Source organism: Sebastes fasciatus, chromosome 5 (genome assembly GCF_043250625.1).
Source record: "Sebastes fasciatus isolate fSebFas1 chromosome 5, fSebFas1.pri, whole genome shotgun sequence".
In the NCBI taxonomy this organism is placed as follows: domain Eukaryota; kingdom Metazoa; phylum Chordata; class Actinopteri; order Perciformes; family Sebastidae; genus Sebastes; species Sebastes fasciatus.
Genome location: NC_133799.1, coordinates 16,964,888 through 16,986,614, shown reverse-complemented (window position 1 = coordinate 16,986,614; position 21,727 = coordinate 16,964,888). Strand labels below are relative to the sequence as shown.

The window sequence follows — 21,727 nt, the reverse complement described above, 5'->3', positions numbered from 1 at the left end:
GAGAATAAAGTCATAAGTATACGAGAAAAAAAGTCATATTATGAGAATAGTCATAAGTTTACAAGAAAAAAAGTCTTATTATGAGAATAAAGTCAGAAGTTTACGAGAAAAAAAGTCTTATTATGAGAATAAAGTCAGAAGTATACGAGAAAAAAAGTCGTATTATGAGAATAAAGTCAGAAGTTTACGAGAAAAAAAGTCGTAACATTATGAGAATAAAGTCATAAGTATATGAGAAAAAAAGTCATATTATGAGAATAGTCATAAGTTTACAAGAAAAAAAGTCTTATTATGAGAATAAAGTCAGAAGTTTACGAGAAAAAAAGTCTTATTATGAGAATAAAGTCAGAAGTATACGAGAAAAAAAGTCGTATTATGAGAATAAAGTCAGAAGTATACGAGAAAAAAAGTCGTATTATGAGAATAAAGTCATAAGTATACGAGAAAAAAAGTCATATTATGAGAATAGTCATAAGTTTACAAGAAAAAAAGTCTTATTATGAGAATAAAGTCAGAAGTTTACGAGAAAAAAAGTCTTATTATGAGAATAAAGTCAGAAGTATACGAGAAAAAAAGTCGTATTATGAGAATAAAGTCAGAAGTATACGAGAAAAAAAGTCGTATTATGAGAATAAAGTCAGAAGTTTACGAGAAAAAAAGTCATAACATTATGAGAATAAAGTCATAAGTATATGAGAAAAAAAGTCATATTATGAGAATAGTCATAAGTTTACAAGAAAAAAAGTCTTATTATGAGAATAAAGTCAGAAGTTTACAAGAAAAAAAGTCGTAATACTATGAGAATAACGCCATAAGTTTACGAGAAAAAAGTCGTAATATTATGAGAATAAAGTCAGAAGTTTACAAGAAGAAAAGTCGTAATATTATGAGAATAAAGTCAGAAGTTTACAAGAAGAAAAGTCGTAATATTATGAGAATAAAGTCATAAGTTTACAAGAAAAAAAGTTGTAACATTATGAGAATAAAGTCATAAGTTTACAAGAAAGAAAGTCGTAATATGAGAATAAATTCATAAGTTTACAAGAAAAAAAGTTGTAACATTATGAGAATAAAGTCATAAGTTTACAAGAAAGAAAGTCGTAATATGAGAATAAATTCATAAATTTACAAGAAAAAAAAGGTTGTCGTATTATGAGAATAAAGTCAGAATATTATAAAGTAAACATTGCAGACATGTACTCAACATAATGTTACAGAGAAACAATGATACGAATTTAAAGAAATAAACTATAATGATAATTTAAAAAATAGAATTGGGATAAATAAACTTAAAAAATATAAAATTGTAAGAAAGAAAGCATAATTATTTTTCTTCAAAGAGTTCACTATACATTTAAACAGTTTTATCACTTTTCTTAGTATTTATAATTTTGAGTCTTGATATATTCTTTAAACTCACATCAAAATTGGACTTTCATCAGTGGGTCATTGGCGCAATCACTATCGTGTTACCTAATTCAACAATAAATAGTGACTTGACAGACATTTATGTAAATAAAAATCTTCAAGATTATTACTTTAAGTAAAAGTAATATTATTATTACCACCATTAGGTGGTGCTAATTTTAACTACTGATTATACTGTTGGGTTGTTTAAACTATACACAATGTCAGATCATGTGTTTTGTATGTGAAATCTGATTCTGCAAAGTAACTATAGCTGTCAGATAAATGTAAAAAGTACATTTCCCTCTGAAATGTCGTGGCGTAGAGGTATAACGTACCATAAAATGAAAATACATGAGTACAAGTACCCTTCAATGGTTGTAAATATACTTACTTTCCATCACTGCTATAAAATAATAATCAGTTGAATGAACAAGAAAACAAATACAAATGCCGTAGAGGCCTGTGCTATCGATGTAAAGCCGCTTTAGACATAACAAAACAGAACTGAGGAAGACGTCTGCTCATTTTCCACTGGTTGATTTTATTGGACAGAACACCTGTCTTTGTTTTTTACACAGCAACATGAAAATCTTCCCACTTCAATTACTACCATTAGTACAAAATGTGTCTGTTACAAAAGGATCATCTCTCAGACTGTTTGGGACAGTGTGTTGGGGGTACAGCAGTGCAGAGATATTAGCATCAGAAATGAGTAAACCTAACGCGAACACGTACCAAATGAATGTAAGCTTACCTGCTACTGGAGTGCTCTCAATGTACATCTGAGTTTGAGCACAGTTTATTTAGATACACAATACTACAGTATATGCATTGAAGTGAAAAAAAAGTGTTAACTATACAGTACAAAACTATGCAAGGGGTTTCATCCTAACCATCCTATGGACGACGGCTTTTTTCAACAGGTTGTCAAATTCAGTCCTATATTCAGTATAGTCAGTCCTGGTGCACTATTTTCCCTAGGTCATTAACCCTTGTTCAAATCAAGAAGTTTAAATAAGAGCAGGTAAGATAACCTGTGTAATAATGATGTCTAACCCTGTCGAATCCTTCGAGAGTGACAAAGCTTTTAAAGAGACAGAGTGACATGACTGACCGCAAAAGATTAACAAACAAAAACATGTGACACAGATTATTAAGACAAACAAAACACATGAGGTAAACAAAACCTTATCATGGTATCATCGTATAGACTATATATAAAGATGGATGACATGACAGCTCCCTAAAAGTGAAGCCAAAGCATCTCGATCGCCCCCTGCTGGCTGGCTGCAGTATAGGTCATAAATCCCTCCCCCTCCATGTTGGCGGATGGGATATGGGCCAAACTCAAAAGTCCAAGTTCACGTCAAATAAATTTCTCCCAAAGATGGTTTCTGTCATTTTAGGTAGTTCTCATCACACTGATGTATTCAACTGTTTAGTTTTCTGATGAGTTTGGTTTTAATTAGTTATTTGATGCTATAAAAAGACGTCATGATTGACAGCTGCTCTGAGTGAAGCAGTCGCAAAGCCGGAAGCTCAGGACTCAACTTTAAGGAGCTCAACTTTAACTTTCCATAACCGTCACGAGTCTGTGTAATAGAACTTGAGTCAATTGGATCATAAATGTAGCTACAGAGATATTATGGTTAGTTGATTTGTCTTTCTAGCCAAACAGCTACCGTGATGCTAACGTAGCAGCTAGGTGGCTCACGCTAACAAGCTGTGGCGGTGCTCGGCTCGTGATTGCAGACTCTGGCTCTGGATATTTTGGCTTCACTTTTGTACAGTGGGAGGAAGTGGAGACGCGTCGTCCATCTATATATACAGTCTAAGTATAATCCACAGACCAAATATAGCTTTTCATGTCACCACAACATTATACTTCATAAAAACCTAGTTTTTCAAAGAACACAAATGAGAATTTTTATATTTCCGCTGGGCATAAACTGCAAAACAATTTGATTTGATTTCCTGTCTTAACATTCGTTATGACATCTTCAGTCTTTCTATTACTATTCCTCGTTTAATAATAATATTAATAATAACAATAGTAGTAGTAGTAGTAGTAGTAGTAGTAGTAGTAGTAGTAGTAGCACATGGAAACAGAACAATAATTGCCCTTTTTCACCTACTCCGTTGCTTTGTAAACAAAAACCCCATCCCACCCAACCCCACCCCAGGGTGTCAGTCATAAGGGTCTCATCAGTCTCCAGCTTCGTTCCAATGGCTCATTGACACAGACAGTCACTTCCTGCATGGATTTTATAACTCATCCTTGAGTTTAGAGTCCGTGCCTTCATCCTCCTCTTCTTCCTCCTCCTGCTCTTCCCCTTCCTCCTCCTCTTCTTCTTCTTCATCTCCCTCCTCCTCCTCATCTTTCTCCTCTTCCTCCTCGTCTTCCTCCTTTGCCTCATCTCTCCTCTGGTTTTCATCATCATCACGCTTCTTTCTCTCCTCATCCTCTTGGCCTTCCTTCATCTTCTTCTCTGCATCCTGGAGATGATGCACATAAAGATAATAAATGAAAAAAATTGATGAATAGATCATTCCTTTGCAACAGTGGTTGTATACAGACGACGTTGCTTAAAGGGACAGTGTGTAGGATTTGGTGGCATCTGGTGGTGTGGTTGCAGATTGCAACGAACTGAGTACCCCTCCGCTGAGCCGTCAAGTGCAAAACATAGTTATGAATATTATATTCCATTTCTGCTAATAGATCCCCCAAAATGTTACACACTGTACCTTTATTGCTACACCAACCAAGCAATTAAATTAGGGTACACTGTATATATACATATATACCACAAAATACTCCAATGCATGAGCAGGATACATTCCTAAAGATAAAAGTTTTGGGCTGACCTTAGCTTTGCCCCATGTGTCGTTGCCTACTTCCTCTGCCAGGTTTGGGTCGTTGGTGATCAGGAAGTTATCAAAGATGGTACCAGATTTAACCTACATCAAAAAGAAGAAGTCAATATTTCACTGTCAGGTACTTCGTGCAACCAAATCCAATAAAAGAAAAGCTACATTTTGTCAAATATGTTTCGTACATTTCCTCAGCATCTCAATTTCTAAGATAGCATCTCACATTTGAAATTGAAAAGAAACAATTTTCTGTAGACACCAGAAACACACTCAGCGTCTCTAACGGAAAATAGGGCAAAATAAGCAGTGCAAGTAAAATGTTCCTGTTCCTGGATGGATATAATAAAGTAGAAATCATATACTAGTTTGTTCATTTCAGAAAAATAAGACAGTCAGCTACAATATCTTCTTACCTGCCACAAGTCGAGTCCAATCACGCCGATGCTGTCGTATTTATAGATCTCAGAATCGGCCGTGTACTCCGGGTTGTCGATCTCAGGGTGGACCCACTTGCCCTTGTAGGCAGGATTGTTGATCTCGCTGGGCTTCCACTCACCCTATCAACACCCAGATAGTGTGGTTATGTCACAGGAATCACAAAAGCAAAATACAGCTGCTTGATTGCTTTTTAATTTTTCGTTAGACTGTGGGAATCTTTAAGGACACTATATGGGGCATACATTTTAAACTGACATATTGGACACTCAAAAATGGCGTTAATATAGAGTACTAGGTAGCATAATATAATTAATTGCTGTTACCTTGTACTCAGGGTTAGCGACCATAGGCGGCTCCCACTCTCCGTCCATCTCTTCATCCCAGTCATCGGGCTTCTTAGCATCAGGATCAGGGATGTTCTCAGGTTTGTCCCAGTCCTACCAAAGAGATACAGGTGAAGACATTACTTCACAAAGGCATTTAAAAAACATTAAAGACATATGGGTTTCATATAAATAAAGTGAATGCTGTCTGTATAGCAAAAGATACATTTGCATCAGTAGGAAAAAATGGCCCCAAAAAGGATTATCAAAAATATGGACAGGCAGATTTCTAGAGTGGCTCAAGGAGACTAACCTCTGGTTTCTTATCGTCAGGGTCGGGAACCTTCTCCCTGTCATCCCAGTCCTCTGGCTTTTTGGCTTCAGGGTCCTTAACTTTTTTGGGAGGCAGGAAGTCCCAGTCATCCTCCAGATTGCCGGACTCGACCTTCTTATTGTCAATCTTGACCTCGTAAGTGTTGTCAGGGTTGACAATCAGTGTGTACAAGTGGGAGTACTCATCATCCTGCAAGGAATAAAAGAAATATTAGAAGCTATTCTCATTGTGTTTCATTCACCAGGGATTTACATGTAACTGTTTTATAATGCAATACACTTTCCACATCAGCTGGTTTGGTTTTATGGTGAGAAGGGCAATAGCAATATTGTTATTACAAAATACTAATGAATTGGAACAAACTTTAGAAGCTATTTCTTCATGAAACAGGAATTAGAAAAAACTTCTGCCATTTCCCAAGTAAATATAAAACCAAGAACCATTTATTGATGTCTCACCTTGCATCTGATGTCCTTGTTAATCAGATGGTTCTTGCCTTTGTAGTTGAAGATGACATGAACCTTCTTTGTGCCGGGGCCACAAATGTCAGGACCTGAACAAGTAAACAAAACAGTAAAAATGTGGAATCCAGTCCTTAAAAGGTACAGTGTGTAGGGTTTGGTAGCATCTAGTGGTGTGGTTGCCGATTGTAACCATCTGAGTAACCCTCTCTTCACTCCTCCCTTTCCAAGATTGCGGTAACGTGAGTCGCCGAGTGCAAAACTGTTGTAACGCTTTTCGACAGCCATTCTTACCATAATAACACTACTTTAGGAGCAACGGAGGTCAGACGGCGGCTGGCGGTACCACGGTTTTGCACTCTGCGGCTCACGTTACCAGAGTTTCACAAGTGTGCTGGAGAACTACGTGGCCTTCAGGTATAAAACGTGAAACGCTCTAGAGCCAGGATGTGTCTGAAATCGCATACTATGCACTACATACTCAATGTGTGTACTATTGTTCAACATACTTTTGTGTGAATAAACAGTAGTATGGATCTTTTCGAACGCACTTGACTTGACTCGACTTGTACTGTTATCACTGTAAGAATACACATAAGAGACAGTCGTTTGGTCCACAGTTGATACTCTCCACGCTCACCGAACATGATGTTGTAGACGGAGTCTCCGTGCATGTCCTCCTGGTTAAGGCCTGAGGGGAACAGTTTAATGTAGCCTCCACCACAGTCGATGCTCTGCTCGTGTTTCACAGTGAACTGGATGACTAGAGGCTCGCCCTGGTTGCTGAAGTCATCAAAACGATACGATGAGGCGTAGAAGCGGGCGTCCTGGCTCGTCTGCAGACCTGCGGCGAAAAAGAAAACGTTACTGCCATGTATCTGCATTAAGGGAAGATCCAGCATTAAGTATAACTCACACATGCCGTTTCTATTAAATTGTTCCGATTAGCTTAAATGTGTGAATTCGAACAAGTCTCTTCTCAAGCTGTGCAACCAGAGAGACAGCCTGTCGTGATGATGTCATGTAGAGACAAATACTGGAGCTGCTCCACAGAGAGTGAATAATGGAACAACTCTGACAGCACCCATGGTGATTTCACTGGCATATGGGCCCATTTTCAGACCCATCCTCCATTCAGAGTAATCTCATTTGGGTAGAATATCTCAAATGATAATAACATACAGTATGAGCCCACAGACTCAAGTCACTAGTTCAATGTCATCTGAACTCCAGTGCAACTTCAAAAAGTGTCACTGACTTCCAGCTCTGATCTCCAGTAGGGCTGCAACTAATGATTATTTTCATTGTCGATTAATTTCTTGATTAATTGATTAGTTGTTTGGTCTATAAAATGTCCTCAAATGTCTTGTTTTTCCAAAACTCAAAGATATTCAGTTTACTGTCACAGAGGAGTAAAGAAACCAGAAAATATTCATATTTAAGAAGCTAGAATCAGAGAATTTTGTCTTTTTTTTTTTTTAAGAAATTACTCAAACTGATTAATCGATTGTCAAACTAGTTGGTGATTAATTTAATAGTTGACAACTAATCGATGCAGCTCTAATCTCCAGGTCTGGGAGATCGAGTTGCATTTTACTTCTTAAACTTCAATAAAAACATGTAACTTCTGTTGAAGGATATATATTGTCTCTGCATTGAGCAAATGTCACATGAACAACTAAAGAATTAAGAGAAATAATCCTTTAAAGTCTCAGTCAAATCTCCCATTAAACCTCTTCACCACAGACCGTGGACAAACACAGGATACACACCCTTATTCTATAAAAACACACCCAAAACAGTGTGTGGGAGTTAACCATCTGGCACAAAAACCCACAGTGGGTGGATGCAATTTAACCTTTCCACTCACCTTTGTCTTGCTCTGCATCTCCGTAGAACTTCCCAGCAGTCAGGACCAACTGGCCGTAGTCTGACTTGTGCTTGGATTCCACCCAGCGACTCTTCCAGGCATCTGCACAAGACAAAGTGGAGGTTCAGCTGCACGGCAATCACTGTGAAACACACTCACACAGGCTGCTAATCCACCACCGATGATGCATCAGAATTGATTTTAAGATTTCATTATTAACTTTTAAAGCTCTGCATGGTTTGGCACCAAGCTACATCACTGAGCTCCTTACACCCTGTGCCACCGCGTAACCTGAGGTCCTCTGACTAGGCTCTACTGGTTGTACCCAGGTCTAGGCTGGTGACTAAGGATGACAGGGCCTTTGCCATCAATGCCCCTAGACTGTGGAACAGCCTACCTCAGGACCTCAGGTTAGCTAGCTCTACTACCAATTTTAAATCTCTTTTAGAAACCCATTTTTATAAAAAGGCCTTCTTACTTGTCTTCACTTTTAAAAAGGAAAACTGGAAGTCATAATCTTCGTTCTATGGACATTTTGCAATTTGTTGTTCCCAAAGTACGGACTGAATTGGGAAAGAAAGTTTTTAGGTTATCGGCATACTGCTTGGAATAACGTACAATCTGATCTTCAACTTCCAAAACTTAGTTACCTTGAATGAGTTTAAGGCTCTGGTGAAATCGCTGCAGTCCAGGTTGTCTGTGTTTTGTCAAGTGTTTTGTATGAGCAAGTTTTAATGTTGTTAATTTATGTTTTGTCTGTTACTTTCACTATAACTGTCTTGCTGCTATTTTGGCCAGGTCTCCCTTGTAAAGAGATCTTTGTTCTCAATGGGACTAACCTGGTTAAATAAAGGACAAAAATAATAATACAATTAGTATTATTATTATTATTATCAGTACAGGTGCACTGGGTGGGAATGTGTAACGCTGCAGGGCTGCATGCTTTAAAGGTCCCATATTATGCTCATTTTCAGGTTCATACTTGTATTTTGTGTTTCTACTAGAACATGTTTACACGGTTTAATGTTAGAAAAAAACTTTATTTTCCTCATACTGTCTGCCTGAATATACCGGTATATATATATACCTGTCTGAAACGCTCCGTTTTAGCGCATTTTGACGGAATTGCAACGGAATTGCAACAGAATTGTGTTGCTGGGCAACAGCTTGGGTCCATGTGTACTTCCTGTCAGCTGATGACATTCACGTACACTGCAACCAGGAAATAAACTGGGACACATTTAGAACGTTTACGTTTAAAATTATGTCAAGGGTCGAAATATTGTATATTTTGTGACATCACAAATGGGCAGAAATCCTGACAGCTTGTTTCAAATGCAGAGTTTCTGAATACAGGCTGTGTGTATTTCCCTGTGGATTGAGTGTTTTGATATTTTCACAGTATTTATATAGGACTTAAGCCTTCTTTATAATAAAAAAAACATGAAAATCTCACTTTTTTATAATATGGGACCTTTAAGGTGACTGCCTTCACTATCTACATAGTGGTTTGTTGTCAGGCATGGTGATGAGAGAAGATATGTAAAGAAAGGTGTGACCAGGGGAGAGATGTACAGGAGGAGGGGGATGGGGAGACAGACAGGGTTTGATGATAGCTGGGGGGGTAAAATGGAGAGGAAAGGGAGGGGAGTCAAATGTAGGTGTCCATGTACACTAAATACACTGGCATGGCCATTTGTCAAGATGTCCCTTGACCACAAGATATGTGACTGAAAATGGGTTCTATGGGTACCCACAAGTCTCCCCTTTACAGACATGCCCACTTTATAATAATCCTATGCAGTTTTTTTATTGCAGTATACATGGGAACTTGGGTTCCTAGTAACATTTTGCATCTTAACAATACAATACAATACAATACAATAAGTGTTTAATGTTGGACCGTGGCCCTCCATTGAGTTCCAGTTTTGGTCCTCCAAGGGAAAAGTTTGGGCACCCTTGATCTACATAGTGGTTTGTTGTCATGAGGCATGGTGATGAGAGAAGAAGACAGATATGTTAAAGGTCCCATATTGTAAAAAGTGAGATTTTCATGTCTTTTATATTATAAAAGTAGGTTTAAGTGATGTATAAATACTGTGAAAGTATCAAACCGCTCAATCCACAGAGAAATACACACAGCCCATATTCAGAAACTGAGTGCTTGAAACAAGCCGTTATTGAAGCACAGGTATAACAGGTATAACCACCTGTGCTTCAATCTTATGTCACAAATATACAATATTTAGACCATTACACGATTTTAAACGTTAACATACTAAATGTGTCCCAGTTTATTTCCTGGTTGCAGTGTATATGAATGACATCAGCTGACAGGAAGTAAACATGGACCAAAACGGTTGCCTAGCAACGCAATTCCATTGAAATGCACTAAAACGGAGCGTTTCAGACCGAGCATGAATACAGGTATATTCAGGCAGACAGAATGAGGAAAATAATGTATTTTTTTTAATATTAAAGCATGTAAACATGTTCTAGTATAAACCCAGAATACAAACATGAACCTGAAAATGAGCACCATATGTCCCCTTTAAAGAAGGGGTGACCAGGGGAGAGATGTGCATGGAGGGGGGATGGGGAGACAGACAGGGTTTGATGATAGCTGGGGGGGTAAAATGGAGAGGAAAGGGAGGGGAGTCAAATGTAGGTGTCCATGTACACTAAATACATGTAAAACTGAGCATTTAACACACAATGCACCACAGAAATGGTCAAAATATGAGTTGTCATGCCAACCAACATGATGAATAAGCATGCACTGATTCAATATTGCAATATCTTATATATTTCACAGTTTCACCAAATCACAGCAAAAAATAATGTAGGTATGATTGATTGAATAATTAAAAGGACCTCACCCCCATCTTCAAATTGCTCTCTCAGATACACAGAGGACTCGGCCAGGACAGATGCGGCCGACACGGCCATCAACAGCAGCGACAGGGCTGTCATTGTGACGCCAAATAAACAAAAACACACGATTATTATTACAGATAAGTCTATATACTGTGTCTACACCCCGTATAACAGGCGTTGTTAGTCGGTCCAGCCTCTCATACAGTGATGTTACAGTGAAAACCCGCTGAGACGCTGCTCTCCTCTCCTCTCGGCTCGGAACAGATGTCTGAATCTGATTGGACGTCGCCAATGAGGAAGCGTTACTCCTCTCAGCCAATCAGAGGAGGATAAAGTCTAGACGGACAGCCGCTGTGGCCAATGGGAGCAGACCACGCGTTTGCTTGGTACACGCCCAAAGGAAGAGTGATGCGCGCTGGGTGAATCATATATATGTATATATGGAGGAAAATCACAATAAACATGGTTACATCTATGTAAAAATCAGTAATATAAGAGGTTTTAAATGTATCTAAAGTCAGATTTAGATTTTTGTTGTTTTTATTTTGTCTGTATTTCATTGTATCTGTGCAAGCACTTTGAAACTATGGTTAGAAAGGTGCTATACAAATAAAGATTTCTTTATTATTATTATTATTATTATTATTATTATTATTTAGGACTCTCACCAGCAGACTCAGGAACAGTTTTTCCCCCCAGGCCATCAGACTTTTAAATAGATAGTTCATACGACACATTCTCACACAAAAAGTACTTCAATCATATATCTTATACTGTATATACTGTATATGTTCTTAATGTATATGTTCTTAATTTGCCTTGTACAAAATATTTCTTATATATGTACATTCATACTTCCTGATATGTATATGCTATGTCATACATATATATGGAGGAAAAATCACAATAAACATGGTTAAATCTATGTAAAAATCAGTAATATATATATATATAATATATATATATATATTATATATTATATATATTTTAATTTATTATTACTCGTATTTTTGTATTATTATTGTTGTTGTTTTTTGTTATGTGTTTTTTTGTTTGTTTTTTAACTCTATTCCTTCTTTTTATTATTATTATTATTATTATTATTTATTTTCTTAATTTTATTACAATTTTGAATTTTGAAGACTTTTAAATAGATAATTCATGAGACCTTCTCACACAAAAGGTACATCAATCATATATCTTATACTGTATATACTGTTTATGTTCTTAATGTATATGTTCTTAATATGCCTTGTACAACATTTTTCTTAAAAATGTACATTCATACTTCCTGATATGTATATGTTCTTAATATAACTTGTACAATAACTTATTATTTTTGAATGGATCTTCCCAGCAAAAAGCATTTCACACGATTGTACCTGTATAACCGGCGTGACAATAAACATCTTGAATCTTGAATCTTGAATTTAATGTAATAATTCGACATACGCTGCCTTGAAAAACAAATGTATTATTTTTTTAAAGACCAGACATGTTTTGACATATAAAAATACTCTCTTGACTAACAATTATTTTTTTTTCCCCACAAAAACAATTCAACTAACTACTGTAGTTGCACTTTGGCTCCCAACCTAGTAGTGATGTATAAGGTGAACACAGATAAACTTTCACCCTTCAGCAGATGACTGTGAAAACAACCTTCTAGTGTTAAACTCTGCACATGCATTATCCTGCTCAGTGAAGATCAATCATCTAAATATAAACACATTTTTTAGTGGAGGGGAACTTAAAGACTTGTGTAGGGCTGCAACTACCAATTATTTTCATGATCACCTGACAATTATTTTCAGTATTGTCATAAATAATATAAAAAATGCCTTCAATTTCTTGGAGCCCAAGTTGCCATGTTTAAATTGTCTTGTTTTGTCACACTTTGAAATCTAAAGATAATCCATTTATTATTATTGAAGATAACACAAACTGTCTGCCTGAATATGCCTGTATTTACCCATTACATTTCAACAGAATTGCGTTGCTAGGCAACATCTTGGTTCCATGTTTACTTCCTGTCAGCTGATGTCATTCACATGCACTGCAACTGGAAATAAACTGGGTCACATTTAAAATATTTATGTTTAAAACTATGCAACGGTCTAAATATTGTAGATCTGTGACATCACAAATGGACAGAAATCATGATGGCTTGTTTAAAGCCACAGTTTCTGAATACGGGCTATGAATTTCTCCATGGATTGAGCGTTATGATACTTTCACAGTATGTTTTTTTTTGCACTGAAACCTGCTTTATAATATAAGACATGAAAATCTCACTTTTTACAATATGGGACCTTTAAGTTTATTTGACAAATGAATCCCCTCAAACTATTGCATTAAATAAAAACAACTTCTGTTGGTTTACTGTGGACGTTTATTTCCATTTCTGACATTTCTTTTCACATTCTTCTTGTGATGTCACCCTGAGCTTCGGCACTGAAAGCAGACCAACTCAGACCCGTGTGAGAGTATGTGAAAGTAAATGCATGAGTAATAGCAATAAAGAAAGTCGGTGAATAAAAATAATTGTTTCTTAATTATGCCCAAAATTAACAGCAGTATATTATGTAATGATGACGACAGCAAGACATGTGAAACAATGAAATTACTGACAATAAAAAATAAATTATTAAAAGCAGTTATTAAACATATTTTTTTACACAAAAAACGTTCCAATATTCCTTGTTTTGACGTGTACTCTCACACATTTTCAAGTAACAATTTCAAGTAACATTTGCACCACAGTACGTGAGCTGTTACACATACTTCCATACTGTTCACACTACAGTGCCATCTATTATTGACTAATACCTTACAGTTCCACCAAATGTATATTTAAACAACTCCACAAAACATAACCTGGTACAGTAAGATGCTAAAATCTGGCACAAATGAGGTCAATAAATAATCATCACAACATGCAAATACTAACACGAGGTATGAACTTACCTAAACTGAAAACACAGTGCAACTAAGACTTTGGCCAAGGTGAACAGACATTAATGGTGACAAAAAATGTAAAATCAGTATCTCTCGCGTTATTTTTCACCCCAAGAGTGTCCCACCTAGCCCCGCCCTACTGTGCTGTGATTGGCTAGTACTTGTGCCTCGACTGTTGGGCTCAATTTGCACAAGGGACAAGTCTTTGCGTTCAGGGCTTTCTGCCAGAAAGGATTTATTTCAGCCCTAACCGTGATCTTTTCCGAAACCTAACAAAGTAGATTTGTTGCCTAAACCTTAGGAGATTGGCAAACTTGTCCCATGTGCCGCTAAATGAGTAAACAATTTAATGCTTCATCCACACACTCTTGTCACAGCGTAGGAAAGCAGATTGCTATCGCCAGATGAGTGACAACTTTGTTTGGCTCATTTTCTGTAACCAGTGTAGCATGGTGGAATTAGCAAGCTAGCTAGCAATCTAGCTAAATGAGTAAAATTGACATACATGTACTTCCCAAAAAGTCCCCCCTTTTGGTGGGAAGAAAACCGAAGATCCCATAGACTTCAATGCAATTTGACGTATGTTTTGATTGCAATTTTGTATACATTCATCTCTTGTTATACAAATAATTGTTTTATACATATGTCTAATAAATATTTTGCAATCTTGTCTGAGTCTGAGCGTTCGCAATACCATAATAAATTAAGGTTGATCGCCGCCATGCCCCTTCAGTCTTCCCCCGTCCAACACAGTGGCCGGATATTGCTTATCCAGACATCAATACATATTCGATTGAATAACGTTAGGCTAAGTGTTGTCTGTAAATAACCAGCCTGTTAATAGCCAACTGTTTGATCTATGGGCTGATATATAGTTGGTAATGACAGTCAGATGCTGCTATAACGTTAATGTGTGACTGTATTACTGCAGCAGCCTCCCACTCGAGCTGACGTTAGCTGGCCATGCTAGTCACTGTCACCAGCATCATTTAGCGATTTACCACACTGACAGTGAATATTCACGTATTGTACAGTATGTGCCTCAAATCTCAGTGTGAAAGCTTCTGTTAACCCACTACACAACAGCTTTTCATCATTCTCTCTCCTGTGACAGGTGACTGATGTATAGGAAAGCACATTGCTATCCAGGTCATCCTCCAATCACAGCACAGTAGTACTAGCCAGTACTAGCCAATCACAGCATGGTAGGGCGAGACTAGGCGGATCACTCTTGGGGGAAAAAAATAATGTGTATCTCTCTATGACATACACTGCACAACCATTAATACTGTCTGACTCTCCGTCTTGATACTGTGAGGATTCAAACCGGGCAGGTGCTGCACATGATGACCGTCTGGCACTACTCATGTCTGCAGGGTGGGTCGCGTTGCTTTCCCCTCTAATGCTGGATCAGCCCTGCTGCCTGGCCTTCTCTGAGGGACCTGGACAGACACGTGTTGTATCTGTGGGGGGAGAGTACGTAGAGCAGAGCAGACACGTCTCCTCTGTGGCTCTGTATGCAGATGGGCTGGTAAAGCAATCTCACACCTCCTCCAGGTCTCTCTTGTCTGTCTGTCTCTCCTTCTAGGGGAGAAAGAAGTTGATCCGCTGGGGAATGGACTTGCATCCCTGGGCTGAGAACAGTCTCTCCTCTTTGGGGACATACAGCATCGCCTTGGCCACCTCATCCAGCGTAGCCTCATCTGTCTCCAGACCTCGTGCTGCGTAGGCGTCCCGTGCACAGAGCTTGACATGGCGGTACTCCAGAGGCAGGAATGGCACAAAGAAATCAATCAAGTGGCCGGACATCAGCTCACTCTGAGCAAAGCCACCTGGGAAAGAGAAAAATGCTTAGAAATCCCCAAACACAATTAAAGCTCCACCAATCAAGGTTTTATATTAAAGGGATAGTTCGGGTGTTTTGAAGTGGGGTTGTGTGAGATACTTTTCCATAGTCAGTGTATTAACTACAGTAGATGACAGTCGGCATGCTTCCAGTTTGGAGAAGCAAATAGGAGTTAACGCTCAGAGGCAAAGCGATGTACTGCAGTGGACAGGGACGGCAGCAAAATGGATTTTAGCCACCTAAAAGAAAGGCTCACCTAAAAAAATCAATATCAGTTTAAGTGTATTCTATATTTACAATATTTTCACCACTTTACCTTGCCGTGAGACAGCTATATAGTCTATGTTTCCGAAGGAGAACTGAAGCCATTATCTATGCTCTCGCCAAAGCCACCAGACTCCATTGAAATTATTAATTATAGTAATTTGACCTTGCAGAACACAGGAGTTGCTGGTCTACCTCTGCCTTGATCAGTTAGTTTGTTCATCTTATTGTGTGACTTTGGTTAGGCCGGATTCACCAAAGTCCCACAGCGACCCCTGTGTTCTGCGAGGTAAAATTACAGGTTTTGTCCAATGGAGTCTGGTTGCCCTGGTGAGAGCATAGATTGATACAACGGCTTCAGTTCCTTGTTGGAAGGGCTGTCTGACGGCAAGGTAAAGCGGTGAAAATATTCTAAATATAGCGTACACAAACTGATATTGATGTTTTTAGGTGAGTCTTTCTTTTAGGTGGCTAAAATACGTTTTGCTTCCGTTTGGTAACTCCTGTCTGTTTCTCCAAACTGGAAGCGTGCCGACTGTAATCTACTGAAGGTAATACACTGACTAGGGATAAATACCTCACACAGCCCACTTCAAAACATCCAAACTATCCCTTTAAGCTAGAAAAGACTCGCTTTAATGTGAGATGGTTGCTTATTCCACTGATCCCGCCAATAATCAGTACTCTAGTCTCTATGCTTGCAGCTTTCAGCTAATTATCTTCAATTAGAACAGTTGAGTAACTTTAACTCTCACCCACCCCCACCACACATGTTAAATAGGTTTGCAGGTCACTCTGTAACACAAGAATTGTTCACTTCCTGCCCAGAGAGCTGAAGTAAACGATTGAACCACTGCTGAAGACAGTTGAACATCTGGCAACCAGCTGAGAAACGTAAAGCCAGCACATACCATGAGACTCCATAGTTTCAGCTCGTAGCCGATGCTCCAGGTCTTCCATACCGATGTCCTCTCGATTCTGACCAGAGTGCCAGAAGTCCAGCGCTACATCGTTGATCGTTGCTCCACCGATATTACTGTAGAGACAACCGGCACGTCAAAGGCATGATGTAAGATCAGTGCAGTGATGATTTAAATACTTTAACTTCATACTTAAATAGTGTTGCTCAGTTATTGTTTATTTTCTCCAAAAACAAATGCTAATTTAACTTAGTCAAAAAAATGAGATCTGAACCAATGAGAAAATATTATTTGAAAATATAGTTTAATAAATAATACAAATTCTACAAGGGTATTTCACATGTGATTTTGTATATGTTACCATTGTGTTTTAGTGATTCCAGGTCTCTCCTACATCATATCACGACACCATAACGGTGTAGTGAAAAATGTGTTTCTATATTTGACTGGACAGATTATCCGTCAGCAGAAATCAGACGTGAGTAATTTAAAACGTGAAAAATCCATAAAGAGTGCTAATGGAGACACGGGGAGGAACATCCTTCATCACAGAAGAGCTGCCATAATACCTGGGATAGTTTATCCCAGCTTCAACAGACGGGATGTGCCTGATATATAAACCAACCTGAGGAAGAGGAAGGTGGCTCTGCGGTAGCTGACGCCATCTACGTTGTCATAGTGATCCATGTAGGGTTTGATGGCATCGATGAGGCCCGGGTGAAGCTTCTCAGCTTCGTCGAAGACGAACAGAGTCTGAGGGCAGCGCAACACCATGTCCCGGATCGCTTCTCTCAGCTGGCCCTGGATACAGAGAGGAAGACCAAAGTACAGCATGAAAAATTACTAAAATCTCTCGATCGACAGCAGAAATCTTTGACTCTGTTAAAGCTTTGAGTCTGACAAAAGTTCAAGTTAAAGGCGAGACAGCCCAGGCAAAAACATTTCTGAGATTTTGGGCTATTCTGCTTCCATGATATGGAAAGAAAACATCCAAAATACACATCTAGGTGTTTATTTTACTACGCTTTGTTTATTTGTGTCTGTAGATTTCTCCTAAATTCACCAAAAGTTAGCATTAGATAATGCCTCATTTACATATTTAAACATAGCATTTCAGAAAACTTGTAATACAAAAAATAATTGTCTTAAAGTAAGTCATCAACTGGAGAAGTTCCATGGTGATATTTATGAGTTAAAATATATACCCTATTCACTTGGGGTGTCTCCCTTTATGTAAAAGAAAATAATCAACTTTTGGTAAAATTGGAGTTTCAGACTTTATACATATATAGCCTACAGGAATATATACTTATACATAAGATGAAAATTATAGCTGCTATAGTAGCCTAAACACCTTACATTGACATTAAAAAAGTTTAAAAGGATTTGTAGCCTAAAAACAGCCACAATGACCATATATATCTGTTTTTATTAAAGACTTTTTCACTCTAAAAAATTGGCGTGTTTCCCTTTACTATACTGCGTGTAACAAATTTTCCATTGCACTTTAGTCATAAGAGACGTGCAGAAATGTCCACATACGCAGATTTTGATAGTATCAGGGTTTAAAGGGCATCCTGCGTACTATACCCTGTTAAATCTGGATTATTCTGTGTAATAACACTGTGTCAACATCATTTTGAAATCTAAAGCAGAGTTTGTGTAACCATGGTGTATATTGGGCCACATCGGGTGACCAGACTGTGACCTGTTTGGACAAACGCCAGGTTCCAAAATGACAAACATTAAAGTACTTGTAGGACCAATGTTTGATTTGAAACATCTTTCCACGTTATCATTGATAAGGTGAAAATTACAACACACAGAATAAACATCTGAATAAACTAGCAGGGCTCGCTGGGACAGGATGCCAAACTCTGTGCCAAGTAGTGTGCGTATGTCTGACCTTGTACGTGTCCACCAGTCTGGCGTGTGGGAAGTGGAACGGGGCGATGAACAGTCGGACACACTCGCTCTTCACCCCGTCACGGTACAGGTTATCAGCAATGATCCGTGCCACAAAGTTCTTGCCGGTGCCGGACCAGCCGTGGAAGGAGAGCGTCAGCGGCTTGTTGGACTCTGGGTTATTGATGAAACCCTGGATGGCTTTCAGAACCACAGTCTGAGCCAGGTGCTGCCCGTGGAGCTTCATCTGAAGGTCCCTCGCCAGACCTGCACATGGGTGCACAGAAGACAGCGCATGCTTAAAAATGACAGTACCAGATAGAGAATAATCCCACTAATGATGTAGTGTTATTATATTTAAGTTGGGAAGCTAGTTACTAAAGTCAAGCAGAGATGTTCAAACAATAATATGTTTCAACTGAAGTCATTGTCAGACAATAGTATGTGACAATATTCAATGTCTTATATAGGCTGCATCTAACGAGTATTTTAGCCCAAGATGACGTCCTCAAATGTCTTGTTTTGTCCACAACTCAAAGATATTTAGTTTACTCTCATAGAGGAGTAAAGAAACCAGAAAATATTCACATTTAAGAAGCTGGAATCAGAGAATTCCGATTATTTTTTTCTTAAAAGAAAAAGGTCAGAAAAGGCTCCTCAAACAGAATTAAACCTATTCATTATCAGTTAACCTGAACTCCACTTCATACATCACATCTGAAATGACCTGTGATTGGCCAAAGTCTCCTGTCAGGGCTAGATTTTCTAAAGCCTGAAAACAGAGCCATGAGGAGGTGCAGCAGTCTAGTTTTCTCAAAACACTTGAATTACAATATGCTGAAAGGTTATTATGGAATTTTTGTCCAATGATACCAAAAATATTCTGCCTACAGCTGCTTTAATACTTTACTACTTGACTACTACTAATATTTAACACACTTAACAGATCCCCCTTTTCAGCATTTTGTATTTACTTATTTAAACTGTTGTCATATATTGTATGTGTTTGATGCACATATTTGTACATATTTCTAATTCCTTGTTATTTATTTATATTTCTCTACATATAATGTAGATACACATATATTTATGTATGACACAGATTAAAGGTAATAATTATAGTTAGAATATTAGAAATAATAATTATAGTTACACAAATTTAGGAAAACTTAATTAGAGTATATGTATAGCTCAATGAGGAAGCTGGTTAATAATTAATAATTGACTTATGGAGAATTATTCATTATAATCCTCCCCCCCAAGGATCAATAGTATTTCTGCTTCTGATTGAAAGCTGCTGCCCTGTCTATGTGAAGTTTCAGAGACAAAAGTAAGACTTATTAAAGACACTTTTCTTTTTATCATGTCATTGTTATAACAACTTTAAGAAGCCACCTATGTTAGATTGAACAGAAATGATGAGCTGTAGGTCTATAACTAGAATAAAAAGCTAGGGAATAGCTACAAGGCACAAAGTCCAATTCTTCTATATGAAATTTGATTTGTGCTACTATTTTTATTTTATATATGTTTCCTTTATTTAACCAGGAGTAAAAACTCATTGAGATTAAAAATCTCTTTTCCAAGAGTGTCCTGGCCAAGATAGGCAGCAGCACAGTTACACAGTTGCAGACATAAAACAAACATAACAATTAAAAACGAAGACAAAGAGCAAATTGCAGAATCATAAGGTATCAAACATTCATCAACATTCAAAACATCTACAGCCAGATGTGCCTGTTTCCAAATCTTTTAGAAGCACTTACCCACTAACCCTTTTCTGTGTCCACACAGCACACAATTAAAAATAAAAAAAATTGTTGTGATTAACTACATTAATGTCCACACATGCACTGAGCAATAATATAAAGCAATCACTTAAACTGGAGGAGTGGTGGTGTGCTACTCTACCTGTGATGTTGTTGGTGACCCTGCAGTCTCCAGACTCACAGCACTGGCCCAGGCTACAGTACCACTGATGCAGCAGGCTGATGTAGTCCTGAGGAAAACCTGCCCAGAGGTCTCTGCTAGGAACTGCTTACATCAACAGCAACACAACATACACTCAGTCATATATCAATACTGTGAATTATCAACATTAACTGTAATGTAACATGCATTACATAATTGCATTTGTTACATAAAACCTCTTACCTTGCTCTGTAGCATCGTCCTGGTTGGGCTGACACTCCCCCTCCCAGATGTTGCAATAAATGTAATTAAAATAGTAAGAGGAGACATTGGAGATGCTGTCGAGGCGGAAGAAGTCGGCCTCTGCGGACAGAGCGCAGAGCAGCGGCAGCAACCAGCGCACAAACATCTGGTGAAGAGGCTGCTGGTCAGAGACAAACACTGACTGAACACCGAGTCCCGGTGAGTCTCCTCTCTCTCTCTCCTGTTTATATAGTTGTTAGCTGTCGGTCTGCACAGTGAGGAAATCTAATGTTACTCCTCTCTCCTCCATGGTAGCGTAGGAGGAGGAGGAGCGCTTCTTTAAAGCTTCTGTACTGCGCATGCGCGAATTTAGCCCCGCCCATCTCGGAAGAGACCAATTCCTGCCCTTCAGGGATTTATTACGCTAATGACACTGGTTCATTACATTTTAAAAACACGTTCAGCCACCTATGAATGGAAAATAATTCACCTTTCACTTGTACGGATACTTCCTAAAAAAAAATGTAGGATGCAAAGGAGGTGACAACTACCTCATTTCCGGTGTATATGTATTTGAAAACGTCACTTCCGTTAAAACCCCTGTTTATGTATTCCCCACTCCAGATTTGTGGTTTTTGATAACAAATGTGAATTCTGTTTTGTTTTTAGTACACATTTGGACTCTGGAGGAACATGGAAAATTCAGGCACTCAACTCAGCCAGGGATGTAATATAAGACAAAACCTGGAAATTTCACATCCATAAAGCCAAATTGTCACCTATCATTTGAACCCTTAGGGACTGAATTTAGAAAGTACCATAAGCCTATCCACATTAAAAAGAAATGTGCTCTTATTTGCTACAGAATTTATTTTTGAGAAATGTGATTTATTGCCTTCCTTTATAAGTTTCCCCTTCCTTTTTATGATTGTTTCAAAGTTACTAATGCAGATTTGAAATTATCAGCTTAGTAATGGAGTCATGTTTTTTGGTACCTTTACATTAGTATGTTTCATATTCCAACACATTGTAATTCTACAATAAAGAAGTGTGATCAAAGCAGTATGGCCATGAGTCAAAGTGCCACCTTTATGGT

At 38.1% G+C, this 21,727-nt stretch overlaps 2 protein-coding genes across 2 annotated transcripts; both read right to left on the bottom strand.

Moving 5' to 3' along the window:
- Positions 1-1,931: 1,931 nt before the first annotated feature.
- On the bottom strand, positions 1,932-10,821 carry calr (calreticulin). Its single transcript, XM_074635382.1, has 9 exons — positions 10,587-10,821; positions 7,708-7,809; positions 6,478-6,681; positions 5,835-5,929; positions 5,356-5,565; positions 5,043-5,156; positions 4,695-4,838; positions 4,276-4,368; positions 1,932-3,906 (listed from the first exon to the last, which is right to left on the bottom strand). The coding sequence occupies exons 1-9, from the start codon at positions 10,678-10,680 to the stop codon at positions 3,676-3,678; spliced, it is 1,287 nt and encodes a 428-aa protein (XP_074491483.1). The 5' UTR covers positions 10,681-10,821; the 3' UTR covers positions 1,932-3,675.
- A 3,222-nt stretch (positions 10,822-14,043) lies between these two features.
- Positions 14,044-20,995, bottom strand: tor3a (torsin family 3, member A). The gene is made up of 6 exons (XM_074635381.1): positions 20,632-20,995; positions 20,389-20,511; positions 18,479-18,744; positions 17,198-17,373; positions 16,564-16,688; positions 14,044-15,374 (listed from the first exon to the last, which is right to left on the bottom strand). Exons 1-6 carry the CDS (start codon positions 20,795-20,797, stop codon positions 15,127-15,129), a joined length of 1,104 nt encoding a protein of 367 aa, XP_074491482.1. The 5' UTR covers positions 20,798-20,995; the 3' UTR covers positions 14,044-15,126.
- Between the last annotated feature and the right edge of the window lie 732 nt (positions 20,996-21,727).

Bases quoted from the DNA above. Each gene is read 5' to 3' on its own strand.
- calr (XM_074635382.1), bottom strand. From the start codon at position 10,680: ATGACAGCCCTGTCGCTGCTGTTGATGGCCGTGTCGGCCGCATCTGTC. The intron at 7,810-10,586 runs GTGAGGTCCTTT...TGTCTTGTGCAG, and splicing joins AGAGCAATTTGAAGATGGGG to ATGCCTGGAAGAGTCGCTGG. The intron at 5,157-5,355 runs GTTAGTCTCCTT...TCTCTTTGGTAG, and splicing joins CTGACGATAAGAAACCAGAG to GACTGGGACAAACCTGAGAA.
- tor3a (XM_074635381.1), bottom strand. From the start codon at position 20,797: ATGTTTGTGCGCTGGTTGCTGCCGCTGCTCTGCGCTCTGTCCGCAGAG. The intron at 18,745-20,388 runs GTAGAGTAGCAC...ACCCATGTGCAG, and splicing joins GGTCACCAACAACATCACAG to GTCTGGCGAGGGACCTTCAG. The intron at 16,689-17,197 runs GTTGGTTTATAT...TTGTCTCTACAG, and splicing joins GCCACCTTCCTCTTCCTCAG to TAATATCGGTGGAGCAACGA.